At 45.9% G+C, this 14087-nt stretch overlaps 1 protein-coding gene across 3 annotated transcripts in view; it reads right to left on the bottom strand.

Moving 5' to 3' along the window:
- The window catches only part of SHANK1 (SH3 and multiple ankyrin repeat domains 1), a 1403433-nt gene extending 1390281 nt beyond the window's left edge, over window positions 1–13152 (bottom strand). Inside the window, exons 1-3 of one of the 3 annotated variants that reach the window (XM_078655299.1) lie at window positions 12090–12215; window positions 11960–12006; window positions 10108–10259 (exon numbers count right to left, since the gene is read on the bottom strand). In XM_078655299.1, the coding sequence (XP_078511425.1) occupies window positions 10108–10158 (51 nt within the window). In that variant the 5' untranslated portion in view covers window positions 10159–10259; window positions 11960–12006; window positions 12090–12215. Of the gene's footprint in view, window positions 1–10107; window positions 10260–11959; window positions 12007–12089; window positions 12216–12272; window positions 12406–13028 lie in introns of those variants that run through there. The other 2 variants (XM_078655298.1, XM_078655300.1) reach the window with 2 other exon arrangements.
- Between the last annotated feature and the right edge of the window lie 935 nt (window positions 13153–14087).

The raw sequence follows: 14087 nt of genomic DNA, 5'->3' as shown, positions 1-14087 counted from the left end.
ACTACCAGACTACATTCTTGATGTTTAAGGAAGCAAAATGGCTAATTTTGGAAAAGTTTAACAAAGAAGTGCCACTTTGGCAATCCTATGATTTTTTAGCTATAGCCCACTAATGTTCATTATGATCCATTCCGTAACCCCTCTCAAACAACTCACAGCAATCACAACTGAGATATGAGGGCACCTAGAATTAAAGTGGGAATCAAAACTAGCTAATACAACATTAATTCCTTAATAGAGTATAAAAACTGAAAGGACAAAGAGGAAATTGTAAATCAGCCAACATGAAGTGAAACAGGGATGAACATAGTTAGACACAGCATTCACGGCCAATTGTCATTCTCCAAAATGCAATCTAAATATAGCCTTTTCAACAGATATTTATGCTTTTATTAAATTAACAAGTTTTGCTTCCAAACTCAACCTAAGTTATACAATAATGGGGTAACACGAAAGACCTCTGGACCCGGGTAAATTGCAGTACAAGAAACAATGGTCGCAGCGGTGCACAATTTAAAATATAGAACACAACATCACCATGTAATCAAATCTTACAATCGGTTATATTCAAAACATACTGATTTATTCAGTAAAACAGCATGAGTAGTCTGTACATCTCTATATACAATGCATGTGCTCCAGATGGAGGTGAGAAGAATGTGCTCAAAAGGAAAGGTGTGCACTTGTGAGGGTAGGAAAGGTCATGTGCAAGTGATACACATCAAGGGACTGTTAGAAACCTATCCAGCCGCATGAAGGCAAAATTTACATATGGACATACTAACATAGTGACATAGATATTTAATCTCTCCTGTCTGTACATTCCGCTCAGATAAGACCTTCAACGTTTCGATCCCCTAACTCTTGTAGGTAGATTAATCCTTACATGGGGTCTTAATCAGGACAAGGGGTGAAAAGGAGACACCATTTGAGACCGTCTGGCAAATTCAGGCGGTCAATTTCCAAATGATGGGGCCCGTAGGCTCCAACGTCAAAGAGGCAAGAAGTTAACAAAAAGATTTGTTAATGTGGCAAACAAAGTTAACATGTCCCATGTATCAGCATTTTAGAATTTAGTAGAGCATATAAAATCTGCAAGCACAACTCAAACAACTACTTGAAGCAGTACCAAGATATTCAGTTTCTCCATTGTAGACTCAGAAAGGGGCTGCCAATGGCCTACATAAATGGTTAACGAAAGATTCATTAGAGACAAAATAACGACAACACTCACAAAGATATGCGAAAAACAGCCATAACTACAGAAAGCTTCAAAAGACACTGCGCAAACACAAAGTAAAAGAACCTAAGGAGACAGTGATGGACAGCCATTCATCAAACACGAGGGCATCCAATCTGAAATTATCCACTTGCTCGCTGTAATACCCTAGCAGCCAAATGTAGCCCAAACTCGGCTCCCGTCCTGGAGCAACAGGCAAATATCGCACACAGGCAAAGAAACAAAGAAAGAAGAAGAAATAGCTAACATGTTGCACCAATAGCATCCACATAATTCAGAACATGAACAGATTAAATTTGTAAGGCCCAATGCACCCTACCTCCACAATGTGAGTTGGATATTACATAGAGGAGCCAAACTAATTGAGGTAACGTGCCCCACGTAAGAAAGCAAGAACCAAAAACAAAGGTAAAGGAACTAACCTAAGGGGCCAATTTTGAGTTTGGCGGAGAGTATACTCTGTTGCAACCGCCAAACCGAAGATCCTGCCAAACGGAAGATCTACCTGCCTCATTTAGAGATTGAAACACCTCCATTATGTTGATGGTGGAGAGTACTCTGTCTCAGCCAGTGACATAAACCTCCTACAGAACAAGGACCATTAGAGGTTCAGCCATGTCTCCACCCATCCAATTTAGAGTGGGAATACACATGCCCAGTTTTCTCTGTCCCTCACCGCCATGTAAAACCTGACAGTGTTGGGCAGTGAAAAAAGCAAAATGCAAGAGGAGCATTGATCTTTTTATTTTCCTAAAAAATCCTGTTTATGTTTAAGAAAATTAAAAGAAAACTTTGTAAGTCTGCCATGCGGCTCCATCATGCTGACTAAGCCGTCCATCCAACTTACAATACTTTCACAGGAACCGTTGTGATGGCCATTTCTGCCAATACTAGAGACGTCTGCTGGGCCGATGGACATCTCAGAATTTGGCACATGGGGACTTAGTCAGGGCGAAGGAGTAATTCACTATGTGCCGTGACGGAGTAAATACCCTTTCAACAACATCTAAATCAGGCCATAAGACTACAGCGGAAGCACCTGCAAGTCTGGGAGCAAGGCTTACAATGCCCTGACTAAGATAACCTCAAAACACTGCAGCAGCCTTCAACTACAACTGTCCAGGCTCCTTGTAAAGGAAAATCAGGTAGGCCTCATAATACCTCTGGAGACTAGATGCTAATTAGAGTCTAAAAAGAGGGGAGGAGGTCTAGAAGGGGCATGCAGGGGCCATGGACTAAGCCATTAGTGGCACCGTCCTACAATAACAGACGTAATATGCAGGAAAATTAATAAATCAGGGGTGCGATCGAAGAGCACCTCACAACTCATACAAATATTTATTAAGCTAGTTGTAGGCCTCAGCAACCAAAAACAACACAGGGCAGAACCAAACAATCCTCCAAACCCTGTAATGGGATACCAAGTAGGTCATCTGAACTACTTAGACAACAATATAAATAGGGCAACACCCCTGGAAGGGAATAAGCAAAAGGCAGAAGCTAAACCATAGCATCTTATGCCAGTTCAAGCAGGCTTGTCCTAAGTTATGAAGTCCTACCATAACTAGTACAAGGTCTCCAAGAATCTAATGAACAATGTTGGCGAAAACACTGTCTTGATATCCTACCTATTTACATCACATTTGACTGCAGATGCACTAGACCATTGCAAATGAGAAAGAGAAGCCCAGCAGAAGGGCTGCAGAAGCTGTTTCAGGTACTCCTCATGATATGACATTTCCCTTTTCTAGTAAAGAATACCTGAAGACTTTTTACATGACTAACAGATGTGCGTCCACCGCACCATAAATGAGAACCATTAGCTTGTTTGTGCAGCCTCCATAACTGTCGTAATTTTACAGTACCTACTCAACTCTCACTCCGTAGAGATAATAGTCCTGAAAAGATAAGAAAAATTAGTCAGTACAGACAGCCTTGGTGAGAATAGAGAGACCAAACCGAGCAATACAGTGTAGAGACACAGAGAAGCCTATGAATATGGCCACTGAGACCACATGCCAGACCTAAGGATGTGTTTATTAGCTACAAATCAATTATGAACCACCTCAACAAAGCTACTACTCATATGTTTTGGAAGGAGAGGGACCAACCTCTGTGCCACCTTTCAAAGAGTATTGGAGCAGTAGGTCAACTGGCATATAACATTAGAGAAAAGGAGAGCCCTAAGGCCTGACAAAATCTTAGTTTCGGTCACAATAATTAGCGCTCAATCCATATCTGACAGAAAGGATGATGAGAAAGAGGGAAGGCTGTTCACAATCTTATGATGATCTAGCACACAAGACTTTCGAACTGAGTATTAGAAGACTGAAAATCAGGCTGACTAGGAGCCAGGCGACAACCCTCTGCGACTAGACAACTGACAGCTGGAGCAGAGGTAGTTCAATTCCAAAGATACTTAATGGGCTTCATCAGTGTTTCAAGGGCTCTGATGAGGAGGGACCACACTGGATCATTTAGTCAATAAATAAGCTGTAATCCCTGAACTGGGTAATGGAAAATCCAAGACCTCCACAGCATTGTAGAATCTCAATAAAAGGGGAATGTCTTCCAAAGGAAAACTTGCAGTCCGTTCAAGATCAAACTCAGACTGCCATCCACCTAGCATTATGAAAGACACAATAGAAATCCGAAGAAGAAAAAGAGCAAAGCACTTCCTTGATGTCATGTTCCTCCACATACACCTTTGCAGACAACATAATTGAGTAAGTACACTACTCAGAAGAGTGTGCAGAGTGCCTGGGAAAGAAAAAGAAACAGCACTAGTATCAGTCCTAAAAATGTCAGGTCGACTTTGACTGACGGAACATCAAAAATCACTCTCCTAGAAGTGAGGTATGTCATACCGATTGGATCACCATGATGGGAGGAGAGGAAAGATGGCCCAAACGAACAAGTTACTAACCTTTGGGAACGCCTAATCTGGTAGAGACTCTATCTAGCCGCAGATGTCCTACCTTTGAATATCCCCAGGCATCAGACTGTAGCCAGAAAATGTTCTAGCAGTACACCTGCACACTGGTAGATGGTGAACTTCGGCTCCTCGTCAACATCATTGGTGCCGGAAGTGACATGTGCGGTGCCTATTTAGGTATCACCTTGTCACACGGACGTAAGTTACTTTTATGAGGAACCGCAAGAAGCAGAGATAGCTGAAAGATACCCTTTGGCAGTGCCAACAGCAGAATCCTATTTGGCTGCAGACCGCCAAATGAAAATAAACCTTGGCTAAAGGTGAATAAAGGCATTCAACGTTCTGTGAAGCCCATCATGACACAAATTTATCCCAACAGCAGGCATATACCAACTCGGTTGAGGGACGCCTGGCTGCCAGAATAACAAAATAGAATTTGGGGGTGGGGTAGGTCGAATGTTGTCAACTGTGGCCGCCTAATCTCTATGCATGTAGGTGGAGGGTGTGCAGGTTTGGGTGCAGAACTCAAACCTGTTGTGTGTGACATAAGATCCTCTCGAAGAGGCAGCCTGACTGGACAACCAGTGGTCAGGATCAATAATAGATCGTGATACTGGACTCTCCGTGCCTAATCCGGAGTCACAAGAAATACCTGGACTTGGTCATTCCTGATCTTCTTCTGAACTCTGGACAGGAGAGATATTTGCGGAAAGGGGTACAGGAGCCTGGGTCACCTTGGAAACTCCAGTGCACAGAACTGCTGACATTGCACGTTCTCTGTGTTGGTGAACAGATCTAACCAAGGCTCTCCTCACTGCTGAAAAAGACCTTGCACCACTTCCAGATGGAGACACCATTTGTGATCCATGACACACCTTCGGCTGAGTTTGTCCACTTTGGTGTTCAGAGATTCCGCCAGATACTGCACCACCAGGGACATGCCCTGATGCTTCAGCCTTTTACAGAGACACAGAGCCTCTTGACACAGGGTCCACGCCCCCACACTGCCCTGTTTGTAGTGGTACCCCATAGGAGTGGTGTTCTCCATGAACACCTGCACCAGCCTTCCCTTGATCGATGGAGGAAAGGCTTTTAATGCCCTAGCAAATTGCCAGAAGCTCCAACAGGTTTCTGTGTGGCTCGAACTCTGCCGGAGACCAGAGTCCTCTGATCTCCACTTCTCCCCAATAGCACCCAGGCCAGGAGGGATGCATCTGTCACCACGATCAGATCTGGTTGTGGAAGGGAGAGAGGTCTGCCACTGACCCAATAGCAGTTTGTTAGTCACCACTGCAGGTCTCTTCTGTTCCCTCCAAGATCTGGACCATATTGGAGAGATTCCTCTGATGCTGCAAACACTGGGACTTCAGTTCCTAATGCAAGGCCTGCATATGCCATGGGGCATGTGTCACCAATAGGATGCAGGAGGCTATGAGGCCTAACATCCTCAGAGTCAGTCTCATTGAAATCTAGGATAGTGGTTAAAACATCATTATCATAGCATGAATATTCTGGACTCGCCTCTTGGGAGGATAGTCCCGAAACTGCACTGTGTTCAGAACAGCTCTGATGAAAGGGAGCATCTGAGAGAGTCAGGTGCGACTTTGGCATATTGACAGTGAGCCCCAGCAAGTGCAGGAGTTTCGACGTAGTCTGAAGGTGGGTGACAACTGCTTGCACAAACCCGCCTTCAATAGCCAGTCGTCGAGGTAAGGAACAACTGAAATACCCAACCTCTGCTGATAAGCTGTAATCACTGCCATCACCTTAGCGAACACCCAGGAGAAAGGACGAAAGATAGCAAGGCAAACTAAAAGTGTTCTTGGCCCACCGTGAACTGCAAATAGCGTCAGCGGGCCGGCAGAACGGGGATGTGGAAATATGTGTCCTGCAAGTCCAGTCACCTGGGTCTAGGGTAGACAAAACTTGGGTGAGGGTGAGCATTTTGAATTTTCCCTTATTTAAAAAGAGGTTGAGAACGTGCAGATCCAGGATAGAACAAAGTCCTCTGTCCTTCTTTGGCACCACAAAGTAGCAGGAATAACAGCCATGACCTACTTCTGATGCAGGCACCCTCACTATGGCTCCCGTGGCCAAGACAGCCTGCACTTCGTAACGGTGCAAGGAGAGATGGTCCTCCATCAGCCCATCGCAAGTGGGTGGCATCGGTGGAGCAGTCCCCATGTACTATCTGGAGTACCCAACGGTGTGATTTACTGACCACAAGTGGGGGAGGTGATGAGGTATTCTGCCTCCCACTGGATGCCCATGATGGTCTGACGGCGGACTTAAGAGGCTTGGAGGCTGCTGGGAGGGTGGTAGACTGTCCTGACAGCTGACTGCCTGTCCCACTTGGTCTATGGGGCCCTCAGCCATGTAAAGGTTGGGAAGCTTGATAGCTGTGGTGGCTGGGAGGGTATGGGCACGGTTGGAGACATCTTTTGTGATCATGAAAGGGGCAGAAGGCAGATAGGGGCTGATTAGGGGCTATAGGCAAGCCCAAGGACCTGGCTTTAGCCCTGCTATTGTAGAAGTGTTCCAGCGCTGAATCCACCTTGTCTCCAAAACGGCGAGAGCCATCAAAGGGCATGTCCATGATGGAAGCCTGGACAACCCTTGACAAGCCAGATGTTCTAAGCCAGGTGTGGCGTCACAAGGCCACTGACGATGAAACTCCTCTGCCTAGCTAGTCGGTCGTGCCCAGTCCAAATAAGATGGTGAATTTAGCCGCATCTATCCCATCAGCAACAGCCTGAAAGAGTATGGCCCAGTCCTCCTCCGGAACCATATGCAGCACTGGCACAACCAAACCCATAGGGAACGGGACTAATGGCTCAACAGGCTCGCTGTGTTCACCAACCGCAGAGACAGGTTGGTGGAAGACAGCATTCTCTTACCAATGATGACCATCCAATTGGATTCCTTATCCGGGGGAGTGGCAGGAAAAAAAGCCGGGGTGGATGCTAGATGAGGAGGTTTGGACCACAAAGCTCTCCGGGGTGGGGTGCTGGGTAAGAAAACTGGGATCGCAGGAGCGTGGCGATGGTGGCAGGCAATCGCCCTATACACAGGAGCCACTGTGCAGAGCTTGGACCAGGCCCCAAGTAAGACGTCAGTAATGGCTTCATTGAATGGGAGTAAGGGTTCTGAGTGGGTGACTCCCAGCTCAAGCACCTCCGTCAAGACATTAGTCTTGACTGCCGCTAAGTGTAGGTTAAGCTCCAGGACCTCAGCCGCCCTGCGCACAACAAACGAGGAAACGTTGCACACGAGCAAACGAGGCTCCCTCATCTACACCAACAGTAGAGAATCCAGGTCAGTGTCAGGTAAGGTGTCCAACCCACTGGCCTCACCCAGTTCCTCATACCATTTGTCTTCCTCAATTGGGGCTTCTCTATAAGGGTCCATAGACCCCTGCCAAATGTCTACCTCACCATGCCTATCCATCAAATAAGGCATCGGCTCAGCTCAGGGAAGAATGTCCTCCGTTGGCGTCGACTGATGCCTATCCCGCTCCGGGCCACAGTCGGAAATAACGAAGAGAATGTCACCGCCTAGGACCGTTGTCGGCATTGGCACAGAGGCAAGCGCTGGGAAAAGTCTCAGACTCGCTGGCGGCTCCGCTCTCGATCCAGTGAGGCATCCTTGGCGGGTGACTGGCGCCAAGGGCAAACCTGTTGACGTGGTCCCAGTAGAGTCCCCTCCTCAGCCCCCCTGGAGGTACTCCAGGGGGGCTGGGCGTCCCAAAGATAAGACGCATGGCCTCATAAAATTCTCTGAGTTTGGCGAGGGTCGCTCTGGAAAAATCGGGGAAGTGCGGAGCTGATCCTGGATTAGGCCTCGCCAACTTGCGGGGCCTGGAGAGTGGACGCTTCCTTGTCTCGTCGCATAACTTCAACAGACGTGGGGATGTCGAAGAGTGTTTGGACTTCTTCTGTTTGTCAGACTTCCCCGATGACTTCTAGAGCGGCGAATGTCGGGAGGGGCTCCGCAAAGGGTATGGTCCTGGGACCTCTTACGCGAATAGGACCTCGAGTGTCGCAGAGTTGACCGGGATCGGGCAGAGATGAGTATGAGGGATCACTCCCTCAGTGCCTTGGGGTGCATGGCACAGCAGACCTCATACACCTTGGAGTCGTGTCCCAGTTCCAGGCACCACAAGCACACCAAAGTGAGAGTCTGTCACCGACATTTGCCTTTGACCGGTCCCACAAGGTCTGAAACAAGCCTGTTTCTAAAGTCACATCCTCACACAAGCAGAAAGAAATCTCAAAAGAGGCGACAAAAAGTAGAAAAAGAACGTCAAAAATCGACTGAGGGGAAGCTCAATCCGGATTAGAAATATCTGGGGCGGAAAGGAAAGAATTAATGTCAGCAGACCGAGGTGAAGCCTTTATAGGTACGTTGCATTTCACTTACAGTAGGGACGCAGCTGATTTGAACGACGCCGCCTATCAGTGCACAGGGGTTCTGCTAAAAAATCTTCCAGTTCCAATCTAACGACTGGGGATATTCAAAGGTCAAGAATCTGCGGCTAGAAGTCTCTAACAGATTAAAAGGACAAGTCTTCGACATTACATCCGAAGTTGAATCTGTAAAGAGATCTGGACCAACAGCGCTCTGGCTGGCATACATGGTTCATCGGAGGAAATGAGGGAATGGATCAAACAGGGTCCCGGATGGCTCAGAACTTAGTGTCAGACTTAGTTAGGGTGGATACACCGTAACAGTGAGAGACTGGGCAGGAGCTTGGAGAGCCAGTAACAAGATCTACAGCACTGCGGAACCTTTGAAATAAAAGATAACTTCAGTTAAGAGCACTTCAAATCTGTGTCAAAGGGCGTAGAAAAATGACATCAGAGCACTAGGTGGCACCATATATGGCTCAGAGACGTCACTTTCAGCAAGGTGTAAAAATAAACGCACACCGGTCTCTTCGGGGGAGCTTTTGCACATTTTCCAGATCTAGTCTGGCACTTGGAGGAACTACTGATCAGAAGTGACATACCATAGGCCTGCCCTCATCCTCTGCCGCTAGGCCCACTTTACCATTAGTGACCACATTTTTCCAATACTAGATCTGGTGTACAATGAATTACATTTATACTCTGCTCCCAAACTAGCTAATCAATGACAGGTACCTATCATTCGTCGTCATTGTTGATAAAGGATAAGGATAAATGACCTCCATCCTGTGATCCCCTACATGACAGCCATGTATTCTCAGGCCCTCTGCAGCATAAGTGACCTCATCATCCATTTTGGGACCCACTTTAACGATTGGTATAACATTCTCTGCTCACAGGAGCTGCTGTGCAACTTCAGCTGCCATGCCCTGCTCTACAATGAGCGAAGCCCTACCCTGTGCTCCAAAGCACACAGCACCAAGATCTCCCCATCTTCTTCCTCAGATATGCTGAAGCCTGAGAGACATCCATTCTCCTTCACAGACCTCTTGTACCTTGAACATCTCCATAATCTGCTCCCAAGTTTGCTGTCCTATATGTTGGCACCTTCTCTACTACTATACTCTCATCGCAAGGACTGATGCTCCACTCCCTGTCAAATCCAGCCATGAACATTCTCACCATCCATTTACAGATACACTGTACCATGAGTAATGACCATGAGAAATGTGCTCAGTGGACTACTATGTCAAATGTACCACCCTCCTTCAACCTCTTGTACCTTGAACATCCCCATAACCTGCTCCTAAGTTTGCTTTCCTGAATGTTGGCACATTCTCTACCACTATAGTCTCATTACAAGGACTGATGCTCCACTCCATGCCAAATCCAGCCATGAACATTGTCACCCTCCATTTACAGACACATTGTCCATGAGAAATGCCATGAGAAATGTGCTCTGATATCTACTGTGCCATAAATACCACCCTCTCCCAACGCCATTCTCACTCCCAGTCCTGCTATACCATGAGTGCACTGTAGTTCCGGCAGCACACGGCCTTGTGGAGTGCTGTCATGCCATCTCGAGAGCGGAAGTCAATATGGGCACCTCCCAGGCAAAGAATCCGAATAACCTCGATGGTTCCATCCTGCTGAGAGGCCAGTGTCAGAGGAGTCTCTGAGGGGAAAAAGAAAAGGCAATAGGTCTTGTGAAGTGGAGTTTGGTATACACAGACTGCCCACACACAGTATACAGTCTCCAGCAGCACACAATTTGGACTTACAGGTGGTCAGCATATACAGAATGCACAGCACCAGTCTCAAAATATGTCCATAAACAGTCGTGTCAGACAGCATGTGTACCCAGTACTTAATTCTGCGTTCACATCCGAAACTCTAGTGTTGTTTCACAGGAAGTTAAAACACATGTACTGTTAAAATTAAACAACTGCCTCAGTCTCATGGTCGCCCAATTTCAGAGTCCAAGCACTGGGCTCTCAGTCTAATTCTGCGCAAAGCGCTCAGTCACGCAAAGACCACACATAGTAGTATGTGTCCCCAAGTGTACACACAGTGCTCAGTGTCACAGTGTGCTAAGTTTCATACGGAGTATATGCAGCACTCAGTTTCACAGCGTCAACTCACACCACTCAATTCAACAATTCAATACTAATTCTGTTAGTCCACAAAAAGGTCAGTATCATTGTATATGTCATGTATACAGACACCGCCAGACATGTTAGAGCTTTTCCGCCGCGGTCGGAAAGCGACCGCGGTGGAAAAGCTGCGGACGGTCTTCCTGACCCCCCAGCCATCCTATCTGGCGGGGGGTCTGTGAAGCCTCCGCAGCGGTTTTTCCGCATCCTCCGGGCCGGCGGACTCTTCCGCCGGCCCGGAGGATGCAGAAAACCACCGCTATCCTAATGAGGGCCTAAGTGTGTGCTGTTCAGGCAAGCACACATGCAATGTGTGAAATGTTAAGGGGCTACGTTTTTGCCTCAATTAGGGGTTATTTTTTGGTGCACAGCTCAGTCTAACAATTTTAGTAAATATGGCTTGCATCAAAAACCATGTATGGTAGCGTGAGAACACCCAAGCAACACCCATTGGACGATCTTTGACGCAAAGTTGTGCAAAGCACTATTTGCATTGCCTTCCGAGCTATTTTCCAGCAGAAAAAAATGCTTTGTGCTAGAAAGTAGATACTTTGTCAACTCTTTGCGGCAAAAGGTGTAGATAAAACTGCCCCACAGTGTTCAGTCTATTGCTTGCACTAGGCCTTGAAAAATCTGGAAAGCGCTGCCAGGCTTGCAGGTCAAGGGAAAATAATGATGTGCTCATCTCAACCTACGTAGACTGACTACAAACAATATTCTCTCTTATACTCCGAGTTCAAACAAAGGGAACATTTTGCTCTCCTTAAATCACTGTATAGAAGGTGGTGGTCCCAGCACTATTACATCAAAACAGTGTAAAGTTGTATTAACGAAAAAAAATCAAATTGAAAAGCTAAAGGGTGCTAGAGTGTAATTTAATCACACCAAACACAAGATGCTCATTATTAAGATCACAGTATTAAATCAAACATTAAAACATAGCGTTGGTGTGCCCAACACAGTGGGGGGATGTGGGGTAACTTAAGTGAGGTAGTGAGGCAAGTGACAAATACTGTACAAAAGATATCACAATCAAATTGTTGGCAAATTATTCAGTGCCACATATTCTTAATATAGTTCATAACAAAATACATTCCACTCATTTACATAGCAATGTACAATACAGGATCACAGTGCAAAATTGCGCTATTGGCAGTACTGGCATCAATGGTGTGTTGACGTTTCGACCCCTAAAATCATGTAGGTTGGTGTTAGTCCTTACTGACGGGGTCTTCCTCAGGACAGAAGTGAAGGTGAGCACAGAGGGACCTAAGGGTAGAATAAGGGGTATGTCAGGTCCACTAATTAATTAAAAGACGAGAACAAATGAATATGAAAATCACTCTTTTTACCGTATCTTATTTGGGAGAAAGCCTGATAGGCACCATGTTTCGTCAAGGACGATGGGGCTTTAAATGCTCCTACTGGTATAGGCGAGAGTGATAAACACCTACAGAAATAAGGTGTCTGTCAAAGGTGGCCTTGTAAAAACAAAGGTCACTGCATTATAGAGTCCAATTGATACTCCAACTTACTCAGAAAAAGGGGATGAATTCCATAAAAGTTCTATAAAGCAGAGTAAATGCTGCTAGAAAGGCCGTGGCCAAACCATTGGTCACGCTGTGAAATTGATCACGAATAGCTGCAAAGGACTTTGTTCAATTAATCTAGAAGGAAAAAGGAGGAAGGAGGGAAACAATCAGCGTAGGGACCCAGGTTGAAGCATCTAAAAACAGTGGTGCACTTAAGCACGGTGTCTGGTTAGAAGCGACAGGTTACGCACGGACGACGTCCGGTTTAGAACTCATTCTCAAAAGTGAAACCCAATACACAAAAAAAAGGGGAGGAGCTTAACGAGCGATCGCTGCTGGGATGACTCCTGCTTCACTTCAACTGCCATGTGCAGTAGTTGGCATAGCCTCCGCTGGGCGCAGTGTAGACCATGAAAAATAGAGCAAGCAGTGTGTTACGATGTGCTTTACTGGGGCTGCATGGTGAGGGAACCCGTGAATACAAAAACCCTCGTCTGACAAGAGTTAATGTGACTAACAAACCACTATAGCTTGAGATAGCCGAACTTGAATAAGGCGAGTGAAAAGTGAGTTAATAAGTGCTCGCTAGGGGGCCCTTATTTATGTAACGGTGTGACACGCTGTTAGTGGGCCTCAATGCATAACATGAATTTTAACGAAACAATAGCCTGTGGTGTGTTCCAGATCTCGCGTACGGGGTGTCCTACCAAAGTTGGGGTATGCATTAATATAGGAAATGGCGCTCGAAGGCGCACTTACCCTCATCCGTTCAAACATCCCACTGTGGTGAGGGAAAGCAAGCCGCTAGAGGGCCCTTATTTATGTAACGCTGAAGGCACCGGCAGCCGTGTGACGTCTTGCGTCTTGCTGCCACTGAATGCCTGTCAGTGAAACTGACCTGGCGTTAGAAGAAAGACTAAGAGTCAGAAGTATTCAACTATTTTGGAAAAAGGTTAATTACATTAGGAGTCGCTCATGGGCAAAAATAATAATTAGTTTCTGTAACATTGGGCCGTGAAATTATAAATTATAAACTCGATAGAGAGCAGGTGTTATTAATCTCAGTATATTATATAGCCATAGGGCAGTGAAAGTATTGTAAAAATAGACATGTTACCATTCACATGGTTATGAACACCTATGTAATTACATCAATATTTGTTACAAAAAATTGGGTCATACAGCATAATTGGCCTCAGAGTCCATCTTACAAAATCGAAAAACCTTAAGATGACAATGACCCTGAAGAAAGTCCTTGGACCAATTAACATTTTGCATTTGATCGATGTTACATAGTAAGTTGGTCATGGGACCGTATTGTAAATTAGTACATACGCACGTACGTGTGACATTGAATGTGAGAGCATTCTACATTGTATGCATAAAAGGTGAATAGGTCAGTGTTACAGGGAACCTCTCATTGCGTGGTTAAATGGAAAAACTAATTGGGCACTTCCCTTATTACACCTCTTATTTCGTGGTTGAAGAGGGGAATAACGGCTAACCATAGGAGATGATGTTCAAGGTGTGTGATCTTTTGGCTCAGAAATGCATCATTACGTACTGAGACATGCCAGTTGGGCATTACTGGGGTCCAATTCATTCAAGCCGTTAGCAATAGTGTCCAGTGGTACCATCCATTTAGATTCTCTGATGGTTAGGATTGAGGCAACATTGCCCCCTCTTGGTCCCAATTCAGCTTTCTCAATCAACAAGCATTGCATTTGATCCAGGATTGTGTCCCATCTGTGTGAAGTGTTCAACTAGGGGCGCACAAATGACGGAGCAGCGGATCCTGCTTTGATGTTGCAGCATCCT

Source organism: Lissotriton helveticus, chromosome 7 (assembly GCF_964261635.1).
Source record: "Lissotriton helveticus chromosome 7, aLisHel1.1, whole genome shotgun sequence".
NCBI lineage: Eukaryota > Metazoa > Chordata > Amphibia > Caudata > Salamandridae > Lissotriton > Lissotriton helveticus.
The sequence above is the reverse complement of the archived record's forward strand: the minus strand, read 5'-3'. Positions and strand labels throughout refer to the sequence as shown.